The 12,381-nt window shown below is 44.3% G+C and overlaps 1 protein-coding gene across 2 annotated transcripts; it reads left to right on the top strand.

Moving 5' to 3' along the window:
- Window positions 1–125: 125 nt before the first annotated feature.
- Window positions 126–11,609, top strand: tubgcp5 (tubulin gamma complex component 5). 2 transcript variants are annotated; one of them, XR_013811967.1, is made up of 19 exons: window positions 126–201; window positions 716–851; window positions 1,098–1,215; window positions 1,826–1,915; window positions 2,265–2,358; window positions 3,142–3,415; window positions 3,839–4,041; window positions 4,963–5,078; window positions 5,420–5,694; window positions 6,662–6,860; window positions 7,529–7,717; window positions 8,087–8,269; window positions 8,585–8,669; window positions 8,754–8,874; window positions 9,239–9,393; window positions 9,860–9,985; window positions 10,466–10,554; window positions 10,735–10,879; window positions 11,065–11,609. XR_013811967.1 is itself a non-coding variant. In XM_079739666.1 (19 exons), the coding sequence occupies exons 1-19, from the start codon at window positions 157–159 to the stop codon at window positions 11,109–11,111; spliced, it is 2,646 nt and encodes an 881-aa protein (XP_079595792.1). In that variant the 5' UTR covers window positions 126–156; the 3' UTR covers window positions 11,112–11,609. The 2 variants fall into 2 exon arrangements, 1 of the variants encoding a protein (XP_079595792.1); XM_079739666.1 differs by having other exon boundaries at window positions 10,779–10,879.
- Window positions 11,610–12,381: the final 772 nt, after the last annotated feature.

Here is a 12,381-nt window from a genome sequence, read left to right as displayed (position 1 = left end):
GTCTCCTGCCTTCTCACTTGGAGGGGCTCAATCATACTGAATACAACTTTAATGATTCATATTCTGCATGTTGACCAACCCTGAAGCTTACTAATATTTTTTATTCTTGTGGTCGTTGTAGAAGTGAAGGATTCTTTTGACTGGGCAAAGTACCTGATGGAGGATGAAGACCTGGAGTGTGGGCCGTACCCTGACACCCCGGTCAGTACCCCCTCTGTATAACTGCTTCGTAGTCAGCTGGAGACCTGGGTTCACAGAGTCCTTTAGTTCAAGTGTGAAGTGAGCTCTGTGTGGTTGTAATGTCTAAAGAGCCATTAATTAATAAGTAACGAAAGCGACAAAAGAATAATTACAACTAACTGTGCTGGTAATAAGTAATTATTCATTAATGGACAAGTAACTACAACTGTTATAAGATATTACTACAGTTATTATTAGCATTACCATAGCATATAGCTAAGCCCATAATAAAGTAGTAGTTATCTTACATAAAAGAAAAATATTCTACACATCATAAAGACAGGTAGTTCTGGTATTAGATCCCAGTTAAACATCTCTATTATATCGTACAGTATTCTATTCTATACAATTTATTCTATTCTACTCTACTATGTTTTTTATTTTTTATTCTATTCTACTGTGCCCTATGCTCTGCTACTCTTTTCTCTTTCTACTCTATTGTACTTATTGTACTTTATTTTATTCTATGTCACAGGAGTGGTCAGAAGAGGAGAGTGATGAAGAGGACCCCCAGCAGCCAATCAGCAGAGAGGATTCGGGTATTCAGGTAGACCGAACGCCCCAGGAGGACCAGGACAACACTAACCAGGCACTCGCCCTCACATGGACAGGTGTGTGTGTGTGTGTGTGGGAGTGTGTGTGAGCGTGGACGTGTGTGTCTGTGTTGGTTTTCAGTGTGTACCCTGAATATATATAAAATAGACAGACCAAATAAAACCATAAAACATACATAGATGATTAGATTTGGCCACAGTAGATAGTCTGTTGAAACTATCCCATTCCAGAACATTGACCATTGATACATGTTAATCTAAATTCCTCTTGAACCAAGTGTTTCTTGTCTTACTGTATCTCAGTGGGAGAGCCGGATGCCAGGGCCTGGCTGGAGCAGCATGTGGTGACCCCGTATTGGGTTACTCACGCTTCCCGGTTCCCCCACAGCCTCCATCTGCATTCCAACCTTCTCAACGTCTGGTATGTGACACCCTCGCTCGTCCTTACCTTAACTCCCTGCATGACATAAGTCACCTTCAATTTACAACACCTAACATCACAGTTACCCTCTGTAAGTTGACGTGCGCACCATAGTTCGCTTAGGCTGAGTAATCCCATTATGATCCCTTTATTAGTGTGTGTTTCAAAGTCCTACGCAGTCTTTTAGGAAGCTCCGGGATTCGGAAACTTCCCCCTTGATTTGAAAAAACGTTTTCAGTTCTGAGTCTCAAAGGGCTTTGCCTGCATGAGACCACATGCCAATCCAAAAAGAGGAAGGAAAATACAAGTTCAGAGAACAACACACCTTTGTTCCAAGCAACAAGTCAAGCCATTTTATTTGTATAGCTCCTAGTCCTATTTTCAGTGTCAGTTCCAGTATCGAAGGGTTTCACATGCCACATTATACGAAAACCCCTTAACTCTCTAAACGACAGGTAAAACCTCCGCCCAAACCCAGAGACAGGCAAACAAAGGTTAAGCTGTTTGAAAAAAGCAGTGCAGTCGGTGCCATGAACACGGGCTCTGATACAAGGGGGTCGGGTGTTCTTGGCTCAGTGGTAACGCTCGGGTTGCTGTATTTCCTGAACAGGGACCAGTACCTGTACAACACTGACCCGCTGTATCTTCCTGAAGACAAGGCCTTTGTGACGGAGACGCAGGTGATACGCGAGACGCTGTGGTAAGAAGGAACACTGAACACTGCCCCTTTAAGTAAGAAAAGATTAGATGTTTCTTTTGATTTATTTTTTGGATGGGAAATTCACGTTTAACAGCAGCAAGTACACAATACATAAGTAGAAATTAAATTAGATTGCTTTAATATGGACTAAAAGGGAAAAATCTTAATAAGAGTACAATTAACACAGAAGTACATCACAATGTGGGGAAGTAAAAAACATTTAATATAATGTTAACATTATTGACAGTTGAGGTAGATATTATTGACAGTATAGGCTGTCAATGAAAGCTGAAAAAACCCTGCTCTCTGTAGCGTGTCCTGACGTCTCATCTGTTGTCTTGGTGGTCAGGCTGCTGTCAGGGGTGAAGAAGCTCTTCATATTCCAGTTCCACGAGGGGAAGGTGTCTGTGAGGAACGACGTAGTGGTGACCCATCTGACCAGCGTGAGAGCCTCCTCCTCTAGAACCTTCTAGAAGCCCTGTTCCTAACCCGTGGGTCGGGGCCCCATTTCGGGTCTCCTGAGATGCTTTATCACCGGATAATGCATATTATGGGTCGCAGGAGATTGTGGACCTATAACCTATCGATATTTCAAAGTGAAATATAATATATATTTTATATTAAAAGGTTTGAGAGGCCTTATATATATATATATATATATATATATATATATATATATATATATATATCTCTGTGTATGTACAAACAGCTACTACATACTACTTTTTGTGGTGCGGTTTGAATACGTCCACTGGGATGATGGCATGCCTGTAGCCAGCTATGAGGTCACTGAGGTCCGGACCTCGGCCATTTTTGTAGCGCTCTTTTTTTTTAAATTTTCTTTTGACCTTAATACAACTGTACACAAATCTGCGGTTGAGAACTTCTCAGAGATGAGTAAGTGCTGGATTCAGTTTAGACTTGTTACTTTGTGTCCACTGTAGTCTGTAGTCAGGAATGGTTAAGATTGGTGTAAAAATATGTAATGTCTCATCAGATATGGATCTGTATGATATTGGCCTAGGCGTCATCGAGGATATTGATAAATAATCACATGACGTGGCATCTATCAGATTTTTCTTGTTTTTTGCGGGTCGGATAAAAACGTCACAAGATCGTTAACAATATGCATACATATTCAGTTCATGACACATGAGCCCTAACCTGATGTGTCCTACGGCAGAGCGCCACGGACCACGCTAACAGCCCGTCCTCTCCCTCTGCAGAACTGCCTCCGCTCGGTGCTGGAGGACATCGCCGTGTACGGCCAGGCGGTCTTCAGGCTGCAGCGGTTCATCGACGAGGTCACGGGCCACTCCTCGGAGCCCGGACACCCGCCGCCCAGCTCCTCCTCCGGCTCCCACTGCTCCTCCTCCTCCCACTCCTCGTGCCGGGAGCCCCCCTTCCGGACCTACCAGGCCTTCGTGTGGGCCCTCTACAAGTACTTCTCCAGTTTCCGGGAGGAGCTCACCACCATAGAGAAGCAGCTCATCGGCAAAGGTGGGTCTTCGTAGATGACCCCCCCCCCCCTCTGAAACATCTAAAGCTTTGCCGTGGGGGCTTGTATACAAATTCACTGTAAGCGGATTTGACAGCTGTTTTTGCATGTATTTGCATATTGGTGTTGAATGTTAAACAACTAGATCAGATTTCACCTAAAGCAAAACATTTAAATTCTGCCACCAGCCGTGAAATCACACACTTACTGGGCCTGTCGATTTCTTTCACCCTGGCTAAAAGTAAGAAGAAACAATTGTTAAAGTTCAATTGTTGAAATTGTTTGCGTGTGTCTGTGTGTGGGGGGGTGGCATGCACATGTCAATTTATGTGTATGTGTGGGTGCGTGCACATGTGATGTGTGTGTTATTACTTATATGTGTGTGTGTGTGTGTGTGTGTGTGTGTGTGTTTGTGCTCCACCTAGACGAGACGGTAACTCTGTCGGCCGTGCTGGTCCGGCTCCGCCCCCACCTGGCACAGATCCGCGTCCTCCACAAGGTGTTCTGCACGGGCGTGGCCGAGGTTCCCGTGGACACCACCAACGTGGTGCGGGCGTCCCACCTCCTCAACACGCTCTACAAGGCCATCATAGAGTACGACAGCGTGGGCGAGGCCTCGGAGCACACGGTGAGACTCAGGGGGGGTCAGGGGTCATGAGGTCAGGGGGTCATAGGGGATCATCAAGAGCTCCGTGGTTTGATCCATAATCTGTGGGCTCGGGTGAAAAATGATCCGTCGTGGGAAACTCTTTCTGAACATGGTGTGAATTTGGACAGCCCACGTGACACGCTCATCCACAGCGTCTTATGGCCCGACATATGTTTAGCTTTAGGGTTCACCCCTCTTACCGTGTGGATGTGTGTGTGTAGCCCTTCAGGGTTCAGGAGTTCTGGCAGTCCACAACATTTATAATCCCTATAATCCTCTGTTTATTCACATAGTTTTGCTAACATGTCAATGAACTCAACCTAAGCTGGAGTCATCCATAACCAGGTTCCCTGTAGTTCCAGCCTGCTCTTTAGTGACACCTGAACTCACTGAAGTTGTTTTGGATGAAAGGGGCTTAATGACTAAGTGGCCAAATGTAGGTCTTTAATAGTATGGTTTGATTCACCATTGTTATTGAACTGATTGAAAATTGGCAGCCAGAATCTTTTCAGCTTTTACCTGCGCTTGTGACCCTTTCCAGGGTCCTTGGATACCCACCTTCTCCCCTCCCCCACCCAATATGTTCCCTTCTGAAGTGAATGTGCTGTGTGATTTGCATCTATTTGCATATTAGTGCGTGACCGGGGTAGTTAGAATCTTGAGTAGAATAGAAAGCAAAACAAGCTTTGAATACAACCATTCTGATGTGGTTAAAGTCACTGTTTTGAATTTCTAAATATAGAAACATAATATATATATATCTATATATATTGGTATAAAGTAGTTAAATTCCCTATTCTAAATACTGTTTCCTATGGGAATCCTATTCCTATTTGTCTGGGAGAACTAGTACTGACTCGAGTAGACTATTGTGAACATGTTTCCCCTCTGTGTGTCCAGGTGGCTCTGCTGTTCTCTCTGTGGACGGAGACGGTTCGTCCGTACCTTGAGATCGTGGATGAGTGGATTGTTCACGGACAGCTGTTCGACCCCGCCCGGGAGTTCATCATTCAGAGGTCAGCCTTGGGACCTCTTTTATTTACACGACTGATCTGTCAAATCACGATGTGGATTTTCCTTGTGTGTTTGCTTGCTGTTAACCGGAATTTCACCTCAGGGAAATAATAATCCCAGACAGGAAATTCAGGATATAAATTAATATATATAGATGAGAAATGTGCGTGTCACAGGGAGAGATTTTTTTTTTTTATACAAGGCTAAAAGACCCAAATAATAATACAAAAAAAAAAAAAATACATTGCCATCTTATGTTAAAGTATCATTTATGCATACATATCTCAAATAGAAGTTCATACAGCCCTGCCCCCTGAGCCCTAACCCTAACCCCTCCATCCAGGAACAAGGACGTGCCGGTGAACCACCGGGACTTCTGGTACGCCACCTACACGCTGTACAGCATCTCGGAGCCCGTGGAGGGGGAGGACCGGATGAATGACGCGGGCAGCGGGAGCTCCGCCGGGGAGCAGACCTCCGGGGCCGGGGGCCGGCAGCCCACCATGGTTTCCTTCCTCAAGCCCGTCCTCAAGCAGATCATCATGGCGGGCAAGAGCATGCAGCTGCTCAAGAACCTGGACTGCAAGGAGAGCGTGCCGGCCGACAGCGCCTCTAGAGGTGAGTTGCGGCATGACTTTGTGTGACTTTGATTTCTTTTCTTCGGTTGGGTTTTACATAGTAAGAATGGTATGCACAGTTTTGTTACGCAAGTGTGGTAGCAGGCTAGCCTGGTCCTAGCAGACTCTCGTACTTCATTTCATTTGCACAGAGAGTCTGGACCTACTCAATTGACAAATGTTAACTCACTTGAAGGCGGGTGTCTGTTGAAGTTTAAAACTATTGGATCTGCCCAGTGCCACTCTGGATCTGCCATAACCAATCACTAACGTTTGGCTGGGAATCACGTTGCGCGCAGGCTGTAAACAAACCAATCACTGGGCGTGAAGATGTCCGTCAACGAGAGCTGACTTTAACGTCAATGACCTCAGCCACTCTGTTCGCTGATTGGACGCACAAAATGTAGACAGAGAAAACCCACTAACATACCGCAGACCCAGACCTAGTAGTGAAGGGAAATTCACTAATTGAGTGAAAGTACTTAGGCGGGCAGAGCCAGGCTAGTAGCAGGCAGGAATTCACATCGAAAGATAATGGAAAATACGCTCTGTTTATTTTTGTAACTTTATAGAACATGCCAGGGTTAGGGGTTTTCACAAACTAGGGGCCATCCGTTCCAAGATGGTCTTCATTAAAGTGATTATATATAATTATACATGTATTTAGTTCATTAATCATAAACAATTTCACATGACAGGAATTAAAAATAGCCTTTTTATGGTAACATATCCATGTACCATGTACAATTGTAAAGGGATGTACACTTTTCAGCAAGTAAAATCAGTAGTAGTTTATCATCATGGTTTCTTAGGCTAACCTCCTCACTAACATTGGCAAATTCATTTTGAAAAAGGTTGTGAACAAAAATATTTGCAGTGGCTCTAGCACCTTGCTGTAGCCATAAACTTGTGTTTGTGTGTGTGTGTTTGTGTTTGCATGTGCGTGCACGTGTGTCCGTGTGTTCTAGACGCGGAGAGGAAAAGCTTGTACACTTTGTTCTTGGAGTCGGTTCAGTCGCGGCTCTGTCGCAGAGACGACTCGCCCCTGGATGCGGTAACCGAGCAACAAGCCACTAAGCGCAGCCTGATCAAGATGCAGTCCATCGTGGCGCAACACCTGCAGATCGACGACATCCACGACCCACTGCTCGCCATCAACTTTGCCAGGTGGGCGGTCGCCATCGGTCACAGGGGTTTATCCGATCTGTAACCATGGATTGGCTACCGGTGGGGGCTCTCAATTTCCTGCCCTTAAATTAGACTACATTAGATTAGATACCGGCAGAGGTTTTGGAGAACGTACTGGAAGAGCCACCAATCTTTAGATAGGAAGACTAAATTCAATTAAATTGTATTTGTACAGCACTTCATCACAGTTACAGTCTCAAAGGGCTTTACAGGCCATATATATATGACACCTCCTAACCCAAGCCCCCCAAAGGGAATGAAAACACTCCCTTAATTAACAAGGAAGAAATCTTGCGAGACAACGTAGAGGGATGGTTCCCTCTCTTCCGGGGATGGTGAGGAGTGCAATTTTGCCGTCGTTGACGTCATACAAGAGAAATGTGGCTACTCATCACTCACTCACTCACACACTCACACATTGACTGGGTTGTCAACCTCACAAGAACACAGCCACAACAAAGGACCCACCTTGTACTTTTGAGCCATCATCCAGACCCCAGACCCACTAGTGAGACCACCGTGATTCAGCTCCCCATTAAACATATATATTCACACTTTCATCAGTTTGGCTGCAGTTCCCTGAACCTCAGGTATTACACAGCCATTAGTGACTACTAGTTCTCATCCCCATCTCTCCCCACCCCCAGGCTTTATTTGGAGCAGAGCGACTTCCACGAGCGCTTCTCCGGCGGGGAGTTCATCGTGGATCGCTCCTCCCAGTCTGTGACGTGCCAGAGCTTTGAGCTGACTCTCCGCTCCTGCCTGTACCCCCACATCCAGCGCAGATACATCCAGTGCTGCGGGAACCTCATGACCACGCTCAAGAAGGACTACAAGTGAGCATCAAGCGTTACTTTTAGCAGAGCGGGGCTAAAGTTAGTCTCCCGTCGCGCTAAGGGAAATGGGAGTTTATTGAGTGAATTGCTAAAAAGATACATCTTTTCTATGTAATTATCTTTTCGTAATAACATTGGTCTCCTTCTGACTAACGAAGCGAAGCTACATGATGCTAGGCTAGGCTTTGCTATGTTCTGCTATGGAAATTGAAGGGTTTGGAATGCCTTAATGTGACCTTTAGACTTTTGTCTGCATTATGCTATATTCAATTTAATTAGAAACCCTTCATGGGAACTTTTGACCATTGAAGCTTTGCTCGATCAGGCTAGGCTGTCCATTCAATATTAAAAGTGTTGATGTGTTGGCAGGTTGCTGGAGTACCTCCAGGCGATGAGAAACTACTTCCTGCTGGAGGCCGGGGACACCATGTACGACTTCTACACGGCCATCTTCGAGCGTGTGCTGGAGAAGGAGAGCTGGCAGCAGCTGTCCTTCCTCAACGCTCAGCTGCAGGAGGCGGTTGGGCAGCGACACCCAGAGGACAGCAGCAGGTACTGCACCCAGGAGATATTAATGGAAACACCTACTGTTATGCAAGACATATGCAAAGTTAGTTAACGTATGCTATTTACTATATATACACATTTAATAAACACAAAGGCTGTGATTAAAGACATATTCATGGTTAATAAACACAGACTGCTATAAAGACATATACACCGTTCATAAACATATAGACTGTTATTAACGACATACACTTAACGTTAGATGGATGTAGATAAGCAAAATTTGGTGTATGTCACATTCAAACTAGATTGACTAGGTTGCCAAAAACCCCAGAGTTAGCCCCTGTCCTGTTTTCCCAGGCTGTCCATCTTCCTGGAGACCAGCGAACCAGCCCGCAAGAAGCAGCCGGTCCACAACCTGGACGTCCTGACCCTGAGCTACAAGGTAACCCAGTCACCGGGTGTGTTCTCATCTCCTGTCTCGGAGCGTCCCTGAATAAACACCCTCCCCTCTCCTCTGTTCCCCAAGGTCCCCTGGCCCGTGGACATCGTCATCAGCAGCGAGTGCCAGCGGATCTACAACCAGGTGTTCCTGCTGCTGCTGCAGATCAAATGGGCCAAGTACTGCCTGGACACGGTCCGGTTCAGCGGTAAGTAGCATGTGGCTTGAAGTACACGCTGAAGCGCTCAGTCAGATACAGGGCTTCCAGGAAAAGGTTAAAATGTTGTCGCCTCATCTGTTCCACAACCCTCTTCTCTTTTATTTGAATACTGCTGTATTATCCCCCAAATACTTAATGTATACATAATATGTACATAATTGACTTGCATTATTTAAATGGCAGTTTCTTGTCAGAAAGTAAGAGAACAAAGTGTGTATTGTGGATAGAAGGATCCACAGCGTACGTTCAAAACAGGAGAGAAAAATGGAACTGAAAAAAAGGTGACGCATAATACATGGCTACAAGACATTTATCTTCTTAACCTCAATAATTTGCTTATTACTTCCTCTAGATCTGACGTCAGCCACTCAGAAAGCAGAAGGGGGCGTGGCCGGGGAGGGGGCGTCGGCCAAGGAGGGCATAAACCAGCAGATCCACCGCATGTGTCTGCTGCGGGTCAAGCTGATGCACTTCGTCAACAGCCTTCACAACTACATAGTGACCCGGGTACGGCCAGGGCCAGAGCCATTAGCGCCAGGCCATTCTGTTTTATCTAGACCTATCTTCAGAGGTCATTAGAAATGATGATTGGACTCAATTTTAATTTGGTAACATTATTATTCATTAAGAAAACATAGACCATAGAACAAAAGTGTGTTCAAAGAAATGTCATGGGTTATTGTACACACACGTTTTTGTAAACTTAACAAAAACTGAATTGTCTTTTGCTAAGAGTGATGTCATGTAACAGCTTATAAGAGACAGAAAACTGTTTTAAAGAGAAACTAGTAAATGAAAAGGAAAAATTATTACGACAAAATAAATCAAACGATAATACAAAATTCTTTGTTTTTAATGCATTTTGGCAAATCAAGTACAAAAAACGACTAGTCTATGTTCCATAATAAACTAGCGACCTGCTCTCCATTATCTTGATGTTCAAACTGTGTTTCCTATGAACGTGGCCTGGTAGATCCTGCACAGCACCGGCCTGGAGTTCCAGCACCAGGTCCAGGAGGCTAAAGACCTGGACCAGCTGATCAAGATCCACTACCGATACCTGTCCACCATCCACGACCGCTGCCTGCTCAGAGAGAAGGTAGCCCACGCCCGAGAGACGGCTGGCTTTACGTCATGCAACGCGTGTTTCCCAAAATGTTTGGGCCTGTGCCGCCATTATTTTGTCTGACCATTTTTGCGACCCCAACTTCGGAAGACTATTATGCGTCTGTATCCCCACGCATAATTTTACCCCAATCCACATCTGCCCACAAAATCAAGGGAGACACATTTTTGATTTTAAAGGTGACATACTACACCACCAGGTGTGAGTGCGATGAGCCACTACAAGCCGTTTTGAAAATCTGCCCCTTCTGACATCACAAGTGGGCGTGTCCACCCATATGTGTGCTGGATAGATCAGTCTACCAGCCTACCCAGCGGACTGTATATAACGTTGCTCATCTATCCAGTGGTATAATATGTCACCTTTAAGGTTGTTTTTTTTTACGGTGCCTTGAAGAACCAGTAGAGCATTTGGCATCCGTCACCAACTGTCTCCTACGCGGTGTACCCTCAGGTCAGTTTCGTGAAGGAAGCCATCATGAAGGTCCTCAATCTGGTCCTCATCTTCTCCGACCGCTGGCAGGCCGGCTTCGGAGCCTGGAAGTGAGTGAGCTCATTAAGATACATTATTGATTTGATTTGATTTACAATTGCCTCTAATGAAAGGTAAAATAACAACAACACACGGTTTACCCTCATTTCCCCTGAATCACATGGGCATCCACTCAAAGTTAAGTTAATGGCATTTTGATGACAAACTGTGGAATAATGTATTTATTACAGAAAGGCCCAAGATAACCAATGTGAAATGGCACTGTGGATTTCAGGATTGAGTCGATAGACAAGATGGAGTCTGACTTTAAAAACTGCCACATGTTCCTGGTGACCATACTGAACAAGGCCGTCTGCCGAGGTTCCTTCCCTCACCGTGAGTACTGAATACATGTGATATTATTATACTTTATATTTACTGTTATAGATTTAATATGTTTATTTACCTACTTAGTGTCCTTGGGTTCCATGAAAGTCATTCCAAATGATAAAAAGTTAATGTTGCTATTGACACGGTTGAATGCTCTGCCTGACCTCTGACCTCATATCCCGTGTTCCCAGTGGAGTCTCTGGCCCTGTCACTGATGGCGGGCTTCGAACAGTGCTGAATAAACCATTCTGGAGGTCACCGCCCTTGCGATGCCACAGTTGCGATGCCACAGTTGTGATGTCCCAGTTGCGATGTCACAATCCTGAAGGCAATGTCACAGTCGTGGTGTCAAAGTTGTGATATAATTTGACATTTGTGAGTCACTGCTGTGATGTCACAGTTGTGATGCAATTTAACATTTGGGATGTCACAGTTCTGATGTCACAGTTGTCATGGCAATGTGACAGTCAGGATGTAACAGCCCTGATGTGATGCCACTGCAACGATACAGCGAGAGACTATGCCCCTCCCCACACCTCACTATAGAAGGACTTGAAGTTAACCAAAACAGAAAGAATGAAGAAAGAAAGAAAGGCACAGGGAGGGAGACTGTTTATATGAACATTTAAGACTTGGTTGTTATGTGTAAACCCTTGAAAACAGCAAAGCTTTCGATACCATTTCATGTTGTGTTTTACCTGCTTTTCCATTGCATTGTTGAAATATGATCATATTAAATTATTTTTCCACTAACTCATGAGTCATAATGGTGATCATTTGTTGATTTATTTAAACTATTTAACATTTTTGGGTCGCAAAAGAGTTGTAAACCCTTGTCTTTTCTGGATACCTCAGCCTATGTTTATATGAGTTAATTATATTAACATCATAGGATTTCAGTAATAATTTGAGGAAAATCAGCACAAATAATGCTGAATTTGCGCAGTAGAGAAGAACAAACCACAGAATCCCTAAGAGATAGGGCAATATATTATTGACGGATGGAAATGAGTGTTTGGAAATGTGTGTATTCTCTTGGTGAATGAGTGCTATGTGCCCACTCTACTTCTCAACAAAGCTCAAAGGTCCTGACTGGAAGATACATTTATGGCCAGAGCGTAGGGAATATAGTCTGATGAACGGTACAACATCAGCTCCATTAACAATAAATGTTGATCGCTACTGATGTATGTATGGTGTCGTAAGACACAAAATACCTAGCAGTAAGTTTGTTATAACATTTGCATTTACACAAAAACACACAAAAAAACACCTCAGATTCAACCCAGGATGTTTGGGTTGAGTAGTTATGTGATTTCTTAATCACAGAATTAAACATATTACTTCATATCATAATCTTATTTCACTCTATATACCAGCTAAGGATTAACATAACGCATGGAATCTTGGAAGGTAAGTAAAAACATAAGAGTAATTGTTTGGAGTCAATCGTTTTCGGGTTGTTTTGGTCAACAGGAGGGAGGCCCTGATCTCAATGATACTATGAA

Source organism: Pollachius pollachius (assembly GCF_949987615.1).
Source record: "Pollachius pollachius genome assembly, chromosome: 7".
In the NCBI taxonomy this organism is placed as follows: domain Eukaryota; kingdom Metazoa; phylum Chordata; class Actinopteri; order Gadiformes; family Gadidae; genus Pollachius; species Pollachius pollachius.
Note: the sequence above shows the minus strand (reverse complement) of the source record. Positions and strands in the feature narration are given on the sequence as shown.